Source organism: Dendrobates tinctorius, unplaced genomic scaffold (genome assembly GCF_039654945.1).
Source record: "Dendrobates tinctorius isolate UK_male_01 unplaced genomic scaffold, ASM3965494v1 ptg000404l, whole genome shotgun sequence".
NCBI lineage: Eukaryota > Metazoa > Chordata > Amphibia > Anura > Dendrobatidae > Dendrobates > Dendrobates tinctorius.
The window spans coordinates 1670314-1688788 of NW_027362069.1; the positions used below are offsets into that span (position 1 = coordinate 1670314).

Genomic DNA, 18475 nt, shown 5'->3' on the forward strand with positions numbered 1-18475 from the left:
GCAGTCTAGAAGGGTCTTATATTGCTGAATAAGGGTCTGCGGCCACAGCATTGATAATTCCCTTACTGCAGAAGCCTAATTGCCGGTTCACAACAGGCAGCCCGTCCGGCGACTAATTATCCTAGGTGCAGTTCCCTGACTGACCTGAGGGTAAGGGGGGCGCCGGAGAGCTGCGAGTTCCAAAGTGGAACTGAGAAAGTGGGATATACATAAATCCCCGCAGTACTTGGAAGATTGATAGCAGTGGTGGGGCATCCAAATTAAACTCCCCCTGCGGCAAATTGTAGAGCGAGATTAGCTTGCTGGATATTTTTGTCACATGGTGCCAGTGGTGGGATATCTAAGATAAGCCCCACTGCGCCTGTGATAGCCGTGTGCCGGCATTGTGTCACGTCCCTCCGTCCGCTGATACACCGGTGTCAGTGGTGGGATTGTGACATAGTGGTGACACAGGGTCCGCTGTCCGTCGCGTTTTGGTGGCAGCGGGACCCCCGTTAGTCGTCGCCCGTAAGTGGACGAACGGCGGTGGGCTGGTCGTCACATATTGGTGGCAGCGCGGTGGGATAATCCTAGAGCATTAGTGATTTGGTTTGAGCAATCATTCCTCTCACTAAAAACCTGCACGGTTCCTGCGGGAATCCTGCATCATAGGTTTTGGAGAACAGACTCAGTGGTTACTAGTCCTGAGACATTAGTGTGTACTTGCAAGTATCCCCCTCCCGTTTCTTCGTTTTTCTTTTTCTATCTTTTATTTGGCAACCATGGCGGCAAAAGGAGAACCTTGGTACAACCGGCAGACAAAGGAAGTTCTTGCTGGGTTATGCACGTACCAAGGCCTTGACGCCACGAACAAAAACAGAGCTCAAATGATCGCGGCTCTAGTGCAGCTGGACAACGACCAGAATCCAGCGAGCGCAGAAGTTGGCCCAAGTGGCAATGGGGCTGCAGCAGAGGCTCCACTCCTGAGCGCTGGCCCCACATTCAGCCAGAACGGGGTGGACCCCTATCTGCAAATGGCCTTGGACGAACTCCCCGCCGAAGACAGTGATGGGCGGGTGAGGCTGATCCAGCAATATCGGCAGGAGGCCCAAGCCGAACGTGAGCGCCAAGCTGAGGCTGAGAGGGCCGAGCGTCAAGCCCAGGCTGAGAGAGCTGAGCGCCGAGCAGAGGCTGAGAGAGCCGAGCGCCAGGAGCAGAGGGCCCATGAACTGGAGGTACTCCAGCGGGGTGGGAATGCCCCCACAGCCCGAAGCGGTGAGCCCAGCAGCATCCAGACTCCTAAACCCCGGCCAGAGCTTTTTCCCGTGATGGAAAAGGACGGGGACTTGGACACGTTTCTGCGAGCCTTTGAGAAAGCCTGCAGACAGTACCAGCTGCCCAGAGACCAATGGGCAAGGTACTTGACCCCAGGGCTAAAAGGCAAAGCCCTGGAGGCATTTGCTTCTCTTCCGCCAGAAGCCGATGATGACTATGACGCCATAAAGCAGGCGCTGATCGCCAAATACCGGCTGACACCTGAGGTATACCGAAAGAAGTTCCGGCACCTCCAACGTGGCCCACATGATAGCTACAGTGATGTGGTGCAAGGACTCAGGACCCACTTTGACCAGTGGATCCATGGACTGTCCGTTGAAACCTTTGAGCAGCTACGGGACCTGATGATCAAAGACCAGTTCCTGCATCTCTGCCCAGCTGAGGTCCGACAGTTCATCCTGGACCGCGAACCAACGAACGCGGACAAAGCGGCGCAGATCGCCGACAACCACGAGGCCAACCGGAAGCCCGAGACGCGGAGGCCAGTCGCCACCAGCTGGAAAGGGGGTAAGCCAGCAACCAACCCCAATGCCCCAGATAGCCGTCCCTCCGGAGGCCCAGTCCCTGTTGCCAACAGCAGGCCGGCTACTGACAGTCGCCTGTGTCACCACTGCCAGCGGCCTGGTCACTTCTTTTACACCTGTCCGAATAGGCCGAAGAACCCCCCAGCCAAGGCCCCCGGGCCCAACGCCTCTGTTCTTTTGGTGGGAGGTGTGGTTGGGAGGGCTGACGACAACGTTCAACCTGTTCAGGTGGGGGCCCGTCTTGCTACAGGCCTCAAGGACACCGGGGCTGAACGAACCCTCATCCGTCCTGGACTGGCGGCCCCTGAAGAGTTTGTTGAGGGGAAAACCCTGACTGTCACCGGGATTGGAGGCACCCGTTGTCCCTTGCCAGTGGCACGAGTTTTTCTTGACTGGGGTGCCGGGAGCGGGTTGAGGGAGGTGGGAGTGTCTGAAAACCTGCCCACTGATGTTTTATTGGGGACTGACTTGGGGCGGATGGTTGCATACTACGTCCCTGACACCCTTCCCCAAACTGATAATAAGGGTAACGTTAACCCTGATGATGATGATGATGACGGGAAACTGAATGTGTTACCTGCTAATGCCTTGATGAGTAATGATGCAACTAACAACCATTCTTTCCCCAGGTACGATGCTGATGCTGATGTGAATGTACCAAAGCAAACTGATAACCATTCTTCTCCTAGGAAGGATGATGATGATGTTGATGTATCTGTGCCGACTGAACCCGTTAACCCTTTCTTTGAAGCGGTAGATGTGTCCACAGGTACCGAAGTGCTCAGCCCCATCACTCTGCGGAGTGAGACGGCTGAGGAACCCCTGGCAGGAGTAAGCAACGGTGCTCAAGGAAATGGGGAGGTGCATGGGGACCATGAGGAAGGTAATGCCATGCAGCTGACCAGTGCCACCGAGGAAGGTAACTGGCCCATAAGTAGCACTGCTCCTGAAGTGTTGGGGGTGGATGGGGAGGTAGAGCCAAGGGCAGCACCAGCTGGTGGGTCTGAAGAAATCCCCAGGGAGACAGCATACATAGCAGCTGTCACACGCAGTCAGAGTGCCCAGATCGCAGGTAACGCACTGTCTTCTGGACCCTCTGCTGCTACAGGAGAGACTGAACCAGAGGTGAACCCAGAGCCGGTTCCAGAGGGTCCCAGTAAAGAGGGGACCCTGACGTCACTTCTGGCAGCCTCCAGCATGGAGTTCCAGGCTGCTCTGCACTCAGATGCCAGCCTGGAGAAATTGAGAGGTCTCGCCGAGACGCCCACCTCCAAGTCTGATAAGGAGAGGGTGTTCTGGGAACGAGGAAGGTTGTACCGGGAGACAGTACCCGGAGATCCTAAAAAGGAGTGGTTGAGGGAAAGACAGCTGGTCGTCCCCTATCAGTTCAGAACTGAGTTGTTGCGGATTGCCCATGAGATTCCACTCGCTGGACACTTGGGGATCAGCAAAACAAAGGCACGGCTGTCTCAACACTTTTATTGGCCCAAGATGGGGACAGATGTAACACACTACTGCCGCTCCTGTGCCACCTGTCAAAAAGTGGGTAAGGCGGGGCCTGCTCTTAAGGCTCCCCTTATTCCTTTGCCGGTGATAGAGGAGCCTTTCCAGAGAATCGCGGTGGACATTGTAGGGCCGCTGTCCGTCCCCAGCAGCTCCGGAAAGCGATACATTCTCACCGTGGTAGACTACGCTACCCGGTACCCGGAGGCAGTAGCTCTGTCTTCAACCAGGGCAGATAAGGTGGCTGACGCACTGGTGACCATCTTTTCAAGAGTAGGATTTCCCAGGGAGATGCTTACCGATCAAGGGCCCCAATTCATGTCTCGCCTAATGGAGCCTCTCTGTGAGAAAATGCAGGTGACGCAGCTGGTATCGAGTCCGTATCACCCACAGACTAATGGTTTGTGTGAACGCTTCAACGGTACCCTCAAACAGATGCTCCACATACTGGTTGAGACCCAAGGGCGCGACTGGGAGCGGTACCTCCCACACCTGCTGTTCGCTTACAGAGAAGTTCCGCAGGCCTCGACCGGGTTCTCCCCCTTCGAGCTCCTGTATGGCAGGCGAGTCCGGGGACCCCTTGGGTTGATAAGAGAATCCTGGGAAGATGAGCCAAACCCCACAGAAGTGTCCATCGTGGATTATGTCATGCGCTTCCATGACAAGATGCAGACCTTGACGCAGTTGGTGCATGACAACATGACGCAGGCTCAGGCTGACCAGAAGCACTGGTATGACCAGAACGCCCGGGAGCGGACCTACCAGGTGGGTCAAAAGGTGTGGGCGCTGGTCCCTGTACCAACGGATAAGCTTCAGGCAGCCTGGGAAGGCCCGTACGTCGTCCACCAACAGCTCAACCCGGTCACCTACGTGGTCACGCTTGACCATGCTCGGGGTAGGCGCAAGGCCTTTCACGTCAACATGCTGAAGGCGCACTACGAACGTGAAGCTTGCGTCCTACCGGTCTGCAATCTGCCAGAGGATGGGGAGGAAGATTCCCTCCTGGACATGCTGGCCCAGGCCAAGGCCAATGGGTCCATTGAGGACATGGAGATAAGTGGTTCGCTCACCGTGTCCCAGCGGTTGCAGTTGATGGCCACCCTGGAACTCTTCTGGCCCGTGTTCACCAACCGTCCTGGGAGGACGGAGTTAGCGGTTCATGAGGTGGACACCGGGAATCATGCCCCATTACGGCGAACACCTTATCGGATCTCTGAAACGGTGCAACAAGTCATGCGCCAAGAGGTCGATGAGATGTTAAGGCTGGGAGTGATTCGACGGTCAAAAGGTGCGTGGGCTTCACCTGTAGTCCTCGTGCCTAAAAAGGATCGAACCACCCGGTTCTGCGTGGACTACAGGGGGCTCAATGCCATCACAACCTCTGATGCCCACCCGATGCCGCGCATCGAGGATCTGCTCGAGCGGTTGACAAACGCCAACTACATATCCATCATGGATTTGAGTCGGGGATACTGGCAGATTCCCCTGAGCCCTGAGGCGCAGGAGAAATCCGCCTTTATCACCCCCTTTGGACTGTACGAGTCCACGGTCATGCCCTTCGGCATGAAGAATGCCCCTGCCACTTTCCAGCGGATGGTCAACCACCTGCTTCGGGGACTGGAGGAGTACGCAGTGGCGTACTTAGACGATATTGCCGTCTTCAGTTCCACCTGGGAGGAACACCTTCAGCACCTCCAGGAGGTGCTCAAGCGTCTTCACAAGGCAGGCCTGACCATCAAGCCGGGGAAGTGCCAGATAGGCATGCACAAGGTCCACTACCTGGGGCACCGGGTAGGCGGGGGTTCCATGAGTCCGGAGCCAGAAAAAGTGGACGCAATCGTGTCCTGGCCCACCCCCAGGACCAAGAAACAGGTGAAGTCCTTCTTGGGCACTGCAGGGTACTATAGGCGGTTTGTACAGGACTATAGCGCCCTTGCCAAACCCTTGACTGACCTCACCAAGCAGAGGCTACCCCAAACAGTCAACTGGACAGATGACTGTGAGGCGGCTTTCCAAGCTTTGAAAGCAGCCCTGTGCAACTCTCCAGTGTTGAGAGCAGTCGACAGCAGTCGCCCGTTTCTGGTACAGACCGACGCCAGCGAGTTTGGCCTCGGTGCTGTGCTTAGCCAGGTCGACTCGGGAGACCAAGAACACCCCGTGCTGTACCTAAGCCGGAAACTTTTGCCGAGGGAAGTGGCATACTCGACCATCGAGAAGGAGTGTCTGGCCATGGTGTGGGCACTGCAACGTTTGCAGCCCTACCTGTACGGGCGCGCCTTCACGGTGGTAACTGACCACAACCCTCTGAGCTGGTTGCACACAGTGTCGGGAACCAATGGAAGATTGCTCCGCTGGAGCCTTGCCCTTCAGCAGTATGACTTCACTGTAAAACACAGGAAGGGCAGTGAAAACGGCAATGCCGATGGGTTGTCCTGCCGGGGCGAACCCGCTGAGGTGCGCATGGCCGATTACCGAGAGGTAATGCCTCCTTAGCGCCCTCTTAAGGGGGGAGGTGTGATGTACAATGTCTGCAAGATATGTTTTCTGTTGCAATGTGCTAACAAATCCTCCATCCTAGGACATTGTAAACTGTCAGTAGTAGGAATTCCTTCCCCCCCAGGTTTTATCAACCCTGCCACTTCCTCTGGAAGAGCAGGAATGTTAATTAGCTAGACCATCTTCCTCACACCATTTGGCTTCTCTCAGCTGAAAGAGAAAAATGCGGGAAAAAGGTCTTTGTTTGAAATAAAAACTTTAAGAGCCCTGCGAAAACCGTACCAAGTAGAGATATGAAAATCATATTTCTGCGATCCGAGCAGACCCAGCTTCTCTGTGGTGCCTGTTGCAAAACTCTCGGATGTCCAGAACCTGAGATATGATTTGCGCCCAAATGGATGGTCATATCGCATAGATGTTTGATGTTTTCTTGATAGGCTCATTACGCTGGGTAACATGATACCACTGATGAGTCCATACCAGCTTCTCCCATAAAGTTATAGCTAATCTAAGTTTTGTAGCCAAAACATAACTCGGATGAGAGAGGAGGGATCAACCCAGAATGCATCTCTCCGTGATGTCACAAAGCAAAGCCTATAAGGCCTTCCCTGGGCAAACCAGCACAGAACAGCTGCAGAGTCCGTGCTGACAAGAACTCAGATGAGCGGAGAAGTGCAGCTCCGCCTCCACCCACCTTAGCCGCATGGTCTGCCTAAGGAACAATATGGAACTGTGAGTGTAATCTCTTTGTTTTCTCCACTTTTATTTTATACCTGTACTGTACATATTTTATGTCTCAATTTTATAGCAACTTTTATCTGTAATCACTGTCCTCTTTCGGAAAATAAATGAAATTATTTAGATCTGTCTCCATGCTCTAAGAATCGAACTATACGCCTTTGTTAGATAATCGCTACTAATTCAAAGGGTTTGCCACGGACCCTCTTAATTTAACACTGTGAATTAAGTAACCGTGACTGGTGGCAGCGCGTTGTGCACGGCTATTGCGGCTTGCTGGCAGTCTAGAAGGGTCTTATATTGCTGAATAAGGGTCTGCGGCCACAGCATTGATAATTCCCTTACTGCAGAAGCCTAATTGCCGGTTCACAACAGGCAGCCCGTCCGGCGACTAATTATCCTAGGTGCAGTTCCCTGACTGACCTGAGGGTAAGGGGGCGCCGGAGAGCTGCGAGTTCCAAAGTGGAACTGAGAAAGTGGGATATACATAAATCCCCGCAGTACTTGGAAGATTGATAGCAGTGGTGGGGCATCCAAATTAAACTCCCCCTGCGGCAAATTGTAGAGCGAGATTAGCTTGCTGGATATTTTTGTCACATGGTGCCAGTGGTGGGATATCTAAGATAAGCCCCACTGCGCCTGTGATAGCCGTGTGCCGGCATTGTGTCACGTCCCTCCGTCCGCTGATACACCGGTGTCAGTGGTGGGATTGTGACATAGTGGTGACACAGGGTCCGCTGTCCGTCGCGTTTTGGTGGCAGCGGGACCCCCGTTAGTCGTCGCCCGTAAGTGGACGAACGGCGGTGGGCTGGTCGTCACATATTGGTGGCAGCGCGGTGGGATAATCCTAGAGCATTAGTGATTTGGTTTGAGCAATCATTCCTCTCACTAAAAACCTGCACGGTTCCTGCGGGAATCCTGCATCATAGGTTTTGGAGAACAGACTCAGTGGTTACTAGTCCTGAGACATTAGTGTGTACTTGCAAGTATCCCCCTCCCGTTTCTTCGTTTTTCTTTTTCTATCTTTTATTTGGCAACCATGGCGGCAAAAGGAGAACCTTGGTACAACCGGCAGACAAAGGAAGTTCTTGCTGGGTTATGCACGTACCAAGGCCTTGACGCCACGAACAAAAACAGAGCTCAAATGATCGCGGCTCTAGTGCAGCTGGACAATGACCAGAATCCAGCGAGCGCAGAAGTTGGCCCAAGTGGCAATGGGGCTGCAGCAGAGGCTCCACTCCTGAGCGCTGGCCCCACATTCAGCCAGAACGGGGTGGACCCCTATCTGCAAATGGCCTTGGACGAACTCCCCGCCGAAGACAGTGATGGGCGGGTGAGGCTGATCCAGCAATATCGGCAGGAGGCCCAAGCCGAACGTGAGCGCCAAGCTGAGGCTGAGAGGGCCGAGCGTCAAGCCCAGGCTGAGAGAGCTGAGCGCCGAGCAGAGGCTGAGAGAGCCGAGCGCCAGGAGCAGAGGGCCCATGAACTGGAGGTACTCCAGCGGGGTGGGAATGCCCCCACAGCCCGAAGCGGTGAGCCCAGCAGCATCCAGACTCCTAAACCCCGGCCAGAGCTTTTTCCCGTGATGGAAAAGAACGGGGACTTGGACACGTTTCTGCGAGCCTTTGAGAAAGCCTGCAGACAGTACCAGCTGCCCAGAGACCAATGGGCAAGGTACTTGACCCCAGGGCTAAAAGGCAAAGCCCTGGAGGCATTTGCTTCTCTTCCGCCAGAAGCCGATGATGACTATGACGCCATAAAGCAGGCGCTGATCGCCAAATACCGGCTGACACCTGAGGTATACCGAAAGAAGTTCCGGCACCTCCAACGTGGCCCACATGATAGCTACAGTGATGTGGTGCAAGGACTCAGGACCCACTTTGACCAGTGGATCCATGGACTGTCCGTTGAAACCTTTGAGCAGCTACGGGACCTGATGATCAAAGACCAGTTCCTGCATCTCTGCCCAGCTGAGGTCCGACAGTTCATCCTGGACCGCGAACCAACGAACGCGGACAAAGCGGCGCAGATCGCCGACAACCACGAGGCCAACCGGAAGCCCGAGACGCGGAGGCCAGTCGCCACCAGCTGGAAAGGGGGTAAGCCAGCAACCAACCCCAATGCCCCAGCTAGCCGTCCCTCCGGAGGCCCAGTCCCTGTTGCCAACAGCAGGTCGGCTACTGACAGTCGCCTGTGTCACCACTGCCAGCGGCCTGGTCACTTCTTTTACACCTGTCCGAATAGGCCGAAGAACCCCCCAGCCAAGGCCCCCGGGCCCAACGCCTCTGTTCTTTTGGTGGGAGGTGTGGTTGGGAGGGCTGACGACAACGTTCAACCTGTTCAGGTGGGGGCCCGTCTTGCTACAGGCCTCAAGGACACCGGGGCTGAACGAACCCTCATCCGTCCTGGACTGGCGGCCCCTGAAGAGTTTGTTGAGGGGAAAACCCTGACTGTCACCGGGATTGGAGGCACCCGTTGTCCCTTGCCAGTGGCACGAGTTTTTCTTGACTGGGGTGCCGGGAGCGGGTTGAGGGAGGTGGGAGTGTCTGAAAACCTGCCCACTGATGTTTTATTGGGGACTGACTTGGGGCGGATGGTTGCATACTACGTCCCTGACACCCTTCCCCAAACTGATAATAAGGGTAACGTTAACCCTGAAGATGATGATGATGACGGGAAACTGAATGTGTTACCTGCTAATGCCTTGATGAGTAATGATGCAACTAACAACCATTCTTTCCCCAGGTACGATGCTGATGCTGATGTGAATGTACCAAAGCAAACTGATAACCATTCTTCTCCTAGGAAGGATGATGATGATGTTGATGTATCTGTGCCGACTGAACCCGTTAACCCTTTCTTTGAAGCGGTAGATGTGTCCACAGGTACCGAAGTGCTCAGCCCCATCACATAACGGCGGTGGGCTGGTCGTCACAGTATGGGTTTGTGTGCTGTCCAGCAATCTGGTAGCAATCTGCTACCTGCTTAAGCCAATTAGAAAGCACCAAACCCTCCTAAAGCTTGAAGCCTATTCCCGGAATCTGCTAGATACAGCCTTGTTCTCCTCTGGTTCAGTCCTCTGTGCTCAGCTGGTGTATTTGTTTCCTGGTGTAATCCCAGCCCGCTTACTGACTACACTTGTGTCTTCTGATTTTGTACTTTCTCTGCCCTCCTGGTTATGACCAACTACCTGACTATTCTTCTTGCCATCTCACTCCACAGAATAGCGGGTAACACCATGGCCCAAGCCTAGGGGTCTCTGTGTAAGTCCAGATCCATGTAGAGGGGTTAAAGGATGATGAGCAAGGCAATCACTGGGATCTGGAAAATAGTGGTGGCCATCTTTTGATCTGCCAGGTGACCACTAACAGTGCTCCCAGTACATCGTGTCTGCAAACTATTCCATCAAGATCTGTGTATGAATAGCTAAATGGCGCTCCTTCCTTTCTTAACTCTACCATGTGCCCAGACAGTAGTGTACAACCATATATAGGGGATTGTTGGACTCAAGAGACATTGGGAAATAATTTGTAAGGTCCATTTGTTTCCTATGATTCTGGTGAAAACTCTCTGGGTAATTAGAGTATGGGGCTCGGTGGCTCTTGGCAATCTAAACTATCGTAAGGGCCAATATTTTCCATCAGATGAGTTTCAAGAAGAAAGATTAGACATTCATAGAGAACTTTTTATAATAGTGCAGAGCTGAGGTGTCTTAAATTTAGATCTCAGCCATCTGGCAGAGGTAATGGAGACCTTATTTTAAAGGCTACCAGGTAGTTGCAGACTCACATAAGTGAGGCAGGCCGATCCCACCATCATCAGACTACCATACAAAATGAACCTGTACAAAAAGAACTAGAATAAAAAACATGTTACCGTATTTTTTGGATTATAAGACGCACCCCAAATTTTGAGGAGAAAAATAGGAATTTCTTTTTAATAAAATGGTGGTGCTTCTTATAATCCATGCGTCTTATTTCTGTGGTGAAGCGGGGTCCCAGGGTCGCTGCTGGAGGAGGCAGGAGTGGGGTGATGCTGCAGGCCACAGGGTGGGATGAGGGGGGTCCGATGTGCAGTGCACCGCTGTGATTGTTTGGTGCTGCTGGGGTGCCTGGCGCTGCTGCCCGGGGAGTCCGCTGCTGCAGGGGGACTCTGCCGACATTTCGTGAAAGGCCAGAGCCCCCCGCATGTCCATGGTTTCCTCCTGTGCGGTGGACTCTGTGAACATGGCTGCCGGGGGGCGGCACATGCGCAGATGGAGGTCTCGGTATCAAGATCTTGGGAGATGAGATTACAGCCCTGATATTAGATCTCAGGGATCTAGGAAGCCAACAGCATCATTACCCTCCGCTTTCTGTTACAGGCCCAGCATAATAGTTTTCTTCAAGTGAGTTTCTAACTTGTCAGCACATTTTACGTACGCTGTCATTTGGCTTTATAGTTACAGATCTGGGCAGGTAACGGTCAGTGTCTTCTAATCCCAGGGGTAGATGGATCTACCAGGTTGTAAGTTCTATAGAAAAGGGCTTTCAATGCCCAAAGTCATTTGAACAGTTTTGGGTGGAGGAGAATGTTGTGGGCTAGAGGCAAAATGGTGATCATGGTAATACGGCCGGACTACACCACCGATAAAGCAGCCACAGTCGGTGACTGAGAGGAATCTGTGACTTCTCTGCATTCAGTGGTTACTACTCACCTGGGTAGTCATATGTGGGAATCTCCTCTTTACACCACTCATCACCCCTCACATATGTCTCTGTAGTATTAATATGGGTCAGATCTTCACCCTGAAACAAATATTGTAAAAGTCACAGACAGATGGAGAAGTCCCATCTATGATCAGCTCTAATCCTGCCATCTCCACCGTTCTCATTATACAAGTTGTTGGAATAGTTTTAGTGCAACAACTCCATTCATGTACATGACTGTTTAGTTGCTAGATTTGTATGCTGTTTATAAAGTTTAAAAAAAAACTCCCAGAGGCTCACACAGGGAGAGCATGTGACTGTATTTCCTGTTTTCCTGCTGTGTCTGAGTATGGGAGAAGCAGCCTGCTGTAGATGCTGCACAAATAGAGACACTCAAATGATTTATTCCTGATCTATTAAGCTTATCATATATTGTTCTTGATTGCTCCTGAAAAAACAACTTCTGTTGTCACACGCTTGGAGAGAATCGTGAGTAATCCGCTGCCAACACAAGTTCTGTGATGTATTAAGAGAAGTATAGAGTCTACATCACGTCAAATAATTCTACTCCTCTACTCCTTCTTGGTCAGATCTCTTCTGGAACACTGTGTCCAGTTCTGGGCATCACACTTAAAAAAAAGCATTGACAAGCGAGAGCAAGTTCAGAGAAGAGCTAACAGGATGGTGACATAAAACAAGACTGAGCACAAGACCTTTACAGCCGTCTACACATCATAGGGGAGATCTCCTGACACCTTCTCTCCATCTACCTGATGATCCTGAGGAGCACTGGGATCTTCTTGGTTACAGTCCTGTGGAAGAAGAGGACGGGGACATCTCTCTGGTGTTGTCCTCTTACTGGATAGATCTGGAGGAAACACATACAGGGACTGAATTCATTCTCTACATACAGATAATTATAGGCCGTGTGTATTTAGTCCTGTCTATTACCTGGTGATGTGAGGGGCTGGGGAACCTCCATTATGACGTCCTTGTACAGATCTCTGTGTCCTTCTAAATACTCCCACTCCTCCATGGAGAAATAGACAGCGACATCCTGACACCTTATAGGAACCTGACACATACAATGATACTGTCATCCCCCCCGATCCCTTCATAGTGTTACTGTATAATGTCCCAGCATTCCCAGCAGTGTCACCTCTCCAGTCAGCAGCTCAATCATCTTGTAGATGAGTTCTAGGATCTTCTGGTCATTGATGTCCTCATGGATCAGGGGGTGAGGCGGAGGCCCCGTGATTGGGCTCAGGGGTCTTCCCCATCCCTCAGACACAGGGTCCTGACAGCGATCACTAGAGGTCTTCTTCACCACTGTGTAATCCTGGTAATGGAGAGACACATTAATAAATCTCACTCCAGACATTTCCAGAGTCCTCACCTCTCCAGTTCTGTCCATCTGTTATTCCCATAGATAACAATGATGTAATGTGACGTCAAAACATTCTTTAACTACATAAATAGTAAGAAGCTAAAAAATGATAGTGTTGGCCCCCTTAAAAATAGTCTGGGTGAAATGGTGGATGAGGAGGAGGAAAAAGCCAATATGCTAAATGACTTTTTTCAACAGTATTTACACAAGAAAATTCCATGACGGATAACATGACCAGGGATAAAAATTGTCCATTAAATGTCACCTGCTTAACCCAGCAAGAAGTACAGCGGCGTCTAAAAATCACTAAAATTGACAAATCCCTGTGCCCGGATCGGATACACCCCCGAGTACTGCAGGAATAAAGCACAGTCATAGATAGACCATCATTTTTAATCTTTAAAGATTCCATAATAACAGGGTCTGTACCACAGGACTGGGGTATAGCAAATGTGGTGCCAATATTCAAAAAGGGGACAAAAACTGAACTTGGAAATTATAGGCCAGTAAGTTTAACCTCAACTGTGGGTAAAATCCTGGAGGGTTTTCTAAGAGATACTATACTGGAGTATCTGGAGAAGAATAACCTCATGACCCAATATCAACATGGGTTTACAAGGGGCCGTTCCTGTCAGACTAATCTGATAAGCTCTTATGAAGAGGTAAGTTCCGGACTGGACCAAGGGAATGCAGTTTACGTGGTGTACATGGACTTTTCAAAAGCTTTTGATACGGTGCCACACAAAAGGTTGATACATAAAATGAGAACAATGGGGATAGGGGAAAAGATGTGTAGGTGGGTTAAGAGCTGGCTCAGGGATAGGAAACAAAGGGTGGTTATTAATGGAGCACACTCGGACTGGGTCACGGTTAGCGGTGGGGTACCACAAGGGTCAGTTTTGGGCCCGCTTCTTTTTAACATATTTATTAATGACCTTGTAGGGGGCATAGAGAGTAGAATTTCAATATTTGCAGATGACACTAAACTCTGCAGGGTAATCAATACAGAGGAGGACAATTTTATATTACAGGAGGATTTATGTAAACTAGAAGCTTGGGCTGATAAATGGCAAATGAGCTTTAATGGGGATAAATGTAAGGTCATGCACTTGGGTAGAACGAACAAGATGTATAATTATGTGCTTAATTGTAAAACACTGGGCAAAACTGTCACTGAAAAAGACCTGGGTGTATGGGTGGGAGACAAACTCACATTTAGCGGCCAGTGTCAGGCAGCTGCTGCAAAGGCAAATAAAATAATGGGATGCATTAAAAGAGGCATAGATGCTCATGAGGAGAACATAATGTTACCTCTATATAAGTCACTAGTGTGACCACACTTAGAATACTGTGTACAGTTCTGGTCTCCGGTGTATAAGAAAGACATAGCTGAACTGGAATGGGTGCAGAGAAGAGCGACCAAGGTTATTAGGGAACTGGGGGTCTGCAATACCAAGACAGGTTATTACACTTGGGGTTATTTAGTTTGGAGAATCGAAGGCTTACGGGTGATCTTATTACAATGTATAAATATATGCGGGGACAATACCAAGACCTTTCTAATGATCTTTTTACTCTTAGACCTGTGACGGGGACAAGGGGGCATCCTCTACGTCTGGAGGAAAGAAGGTTTAAGCATACTCACAGACGCGGATTCTTTACTTTAAGAGCAGTGAGACTATGGAACTCTCTGCCATATGATGTTGTAATGATCGATTCCCTACTAAAATTTAAGAAGGGACTGGATGCCTTTCTTGAAAAGTATAATATTACAGGGTATATACACTAGTTTCCTTAATATTGCGTTGATCCAGGGAGCTAGTCTGATTGCCGTATGTGGAGTCGGGAAGGAATTTTTTTCCCCAATGTGGAGCTTACTGTTTGCCACATGGGGTTTTTTTGCCTTCCTCTGTATCAACATGTTAGGGCAAGTTAGGATAGGATATGGGTTGAACTAGATGGACTTAAAGTCTCCCTTCAACCTTAATAACTATGTTACTATGTCATCAGAATCTCTCACCTCTCCAGTGAGACGGAAGAGGATCTCTAGGGTGAGGTGTAACATCCTCTCCGCCATCTTGTCTCTGTCCATATCCATCCTTGATGGGTAAATCAGGAAAATTCTCTTCTGTAGAAGATCTTCACTGAGAGGATCCGATATTGTAGAGACCTGAATGAGAAGAAGATGATCCGATGTAACATCATAAGAATCCTGTGTAATAATACAATTACTGGAGATAATAAGGGAAACATATGAGGAGATTTATTATCTTACAGGGTTTAGTTTTCTTCCCTGACATCTACTAATAAAACCTATATATTTAGGCCACAGACAACAAGCAGTTTCCTCCTCGGAGTCGGCAGCTGAACACGTTCCTCATAGACTCATCTTCCATAACGCTAATTCTCGTCTCATTACCGACACTGGAATCGGCATTAGCAATACTGCAGGAGATATTCATTACACGCGACATGAGAAATAACTCCTTCATGAAGAGGACGACATCTTCATCTTCTACTGCGGCTCTAGAGACAGATGTGGCCAGAGTCGGTCACTGCCTCCATCCCCACCGGCCATCTATATGAAGGTTTCCCGTCTTCCCCGCACTGGAATCTTCTCTCCCGTTAGATCTCAGCTCTGAGTCACACACAGAAGTTTGAGGCTTTTCTGGAAGAACAGGACAGGAGAGATCTGAGGCCGATGTCTCCATGTACAGGGTTTCCCCTCGGGATAAGAGGCTTTTCTATCCCTTTCTCCCAATTAGAGGGGACACCTGTGGATATCGGGGTCTTTACCGGCTGCAGTCCTGGGGGGATTTACTCGGTAACGTGGACGTTGGAGAAACGTCACCATCAATTCCCATCAGAGTGAAGGAACATCGCTCCTCTATTCAGCTCTATGGATCCAGGATGAAATCCACTGCGGCCCCTGCAAGAAAAGAGCGAAGTCTGGTGAGACCCCCGAGGCCGGAGATTTCTACAGCTGCTCTGTGCGCACAGGACCTGTGATCAGGGCCGGTTTTAGGCAAAGTGGGGCCCTAGGCAAAGTTTAAAATGGGGCCCCAAATGCTAACATACTGCACATCACACAGAAGCATTTCGATTGTATTTACATGCACTGAGTTCGGGCCGCTAAATGATCGTCAAAATTGAAGCTGTTCAATGCTTGTTTCCCGGCCTCTTTCCACCATCTGAGAAAGAATGATGGGAACAGAACGATCACTAAGGGTGTGTGCACACGTTGCGGTTTTTGCTGCGGTTACGCCGCAGTTTCCATGCAGTTTACAGTACAATGTAAACCTATGGAAAACCAAATCCGCCGTGCACATGCTGCGGAAAATTCCGCGCCGATTTGCTGCGGTTTATTTTCCGCAGCATGTTACATCTTTTTTGCGGGACCGCAGCTGCAGTGTATGCTCCGGGACATACAAATCAATCTCTCTCTCTCTCATTCACACTGCCAAACCGCACTAGAACCTGCATCAAATCCGCTGTACACATGCTAGGAATCCGCAGAAAAAATGCATGTGTTTTACCCTGCAGTTTCTGCCAAGAGATATGGATTCTCTGCAGAAAAAGCCGCAGACTAATCCGCAACGTGTGCACACACCCTAAGGGTGGTTTCACATTAGCGTTTCAGGCCGCAGCATCGGCCTGCACACGGCCGCCGCTAAGCCCCGCCACCTGCCGCGCCTCCTCCGGTAGCTCCGCCTACGGGCGCATGACGCTGCATGCGTCCTGCGTCCCCTATCTTTAGCACTGGGGACGCAGGCCGTGCGCAGATATGCGTTTGGCGGCGCATGCGTCCTTTTGACAGTGCGCCGACCAGCGCCAAACGCAACCTGTTGCAATTTGGTGCGCTCGGCGCACCGTCAAAAGGACGCATGCACCGCCAAACACATACCTGCGCACAGCCTGCGTCCCCAGTGCTAAAGATAGGGGATGCAGGACGCATGCAGCGTCATGCGCACATAGGCGGAGCTACCAGAGGAGGCGCGGCAGGTGGCGGGGCTTAGCGGCGGCCGTGTGCGTCCCCAGTGCTAAAGCGTCATGCGCCCGTAGGCGGAGCTACCGAAGGAGGTGCGGCAGAGAGCGGGGGGGCTTAGCGGCCTGCAACGTTAATGTGAAACCACCCTAACAGATCACCATACAGTATCATGTTATCAGCAGGACATCTACAGTTTACACCCCATAGTCCTCCATATAATATAATCTGCCCCAAAGTCCTCCATATAGTATAATACACTCCTTATAGCTCTCCATATATTAAAATACACTGCTCAGTCCTCCATATAGTATACTACACTCCTCATAGCCCTCCATATATTAAAATACACTGCTCAGTCCTCCGTATAATACACTCCATATAGTATAATGCACCGCCATAGTCACCCATGTAGTACAAATCACTTCCCATAGCATAATGCACCCCATAGTTCTTCATATAATGTATTCCCCATAGTCCTCGATACAGCATAATGCAGCCCACATATAGTATAATGCAGCCACCCCACAGAGTATAATGCAGCCCCGCCATACAATATAATGTAACCCCCATAGAATATAATGCAGCCACTCCACAGAATATAATGTAACTCCCCATAGTATATAATGCAGTCCCACCCCCCATAAAGTATAATGCAGCCCCTCCATAGAATATATGGCAACCCCCTCATGGGATATAATGAAGCCCCTTATATAGTATAATGTAGCCCCTCCATAGAATGTAATGTAGCCCTCCTCATATAATAACTATAATACAGCGTCCCCCATAGAATATAATACAGCCCACCTCCCCATAGAATATAATGTAGCCCTTCATATTATTTAACACAGCCGCATAGTATACAGCCCAGCCCACCATGGTATACAGCCCACCATGGTATACAGGCTGTATACCATGCTGGGCTGTATAATACAGCCCAGCATTGTATAATATAGCCCGCCCAGCATGGTATAATACAGCACAGCATGGTATAATACAGCCCAGCATGGTATATAGCACCCCAGAATGGAATAATACAGCCCAGTATGGTATAATACAGCCCAGCATGGTACTGTATATAGCCCCCCCCCAGAATGGTGTAATACAGGCCAGCATGGTATAATACAGCCCAGCATGGTATATAGCACCCCAGAATGGAATAATACAGCCCAGTATGGTATAATACAGCCCAGCATGGCATATAGCCCCCCAGCATGGTATGATACAGCCCAGCACGGTATATAGCACCCCCCAGAATGGTGTAATACAGGCCAGCATGGTATAATACAGCCTAGCATGGCATATATCCCCCCACAGAATGGTATAATACAGCCCAGCATGGTATATAGCCCCCCCAAAATGGTATAATACAGCCCAGGACGGTATAATACCGCCCAGCATGGTATATAGCCCCCCCAGCATAGTATAATACAGCCCTGCATGGTATATAGCCCCCCCAGAATGGTATAATACAGCCCTGCATGGTATATAGCCCCCCAGAATGGTATAATACAGCCCAGCATGGTATAATATAGCCCAGCATTGTATATAGCCCCCCCAGCCTGGTATAATACAGCCGAGCATGGTATGATACAGCCGAGCATGGTATATAGTCCCCCCAGAATGGTGTAATACAGCCCAGCATGGTATATAGCCCCCCCCAGCATGGTATGATACAGCCGAGCATGGTATATAGTCCCCCCAGAATGGTGTAATACAGCCCAGCATGGTATATAGCCCCCCCCAAAATGGTATAATACAGCCCAGCACGGTATAATACAGCAAAGCATGGTATATAGCCCCCCCCAGAATGGTATAATACAGCCCAGCATGGTATATA

General features: G+C 50.5%; 1 protein-coding gene across 1 annotated transcript in view; it reads right to left on the bottom strand.

Moving 5' to 3' along the window:
* The window catches only part of LOC141076413 (uncharacterized), a 60989-nt gene extending 48642 nt beyond the window's left edge, over positions 1-12347 (bottom strand). The window contains 3 exon segments of the mRNA XM_073563865.1: positions 11272-11362; positions 12034-12131; positions 12215-12347. Coding sequence (XP_073419966.1) covers positions 11272-11362; positions 12034-12131; positions 12215-12347 — 322 coding nt within the window.
* Between the last annotated feature and the right edge of the window lie 6128 nt (positions 12348-18475).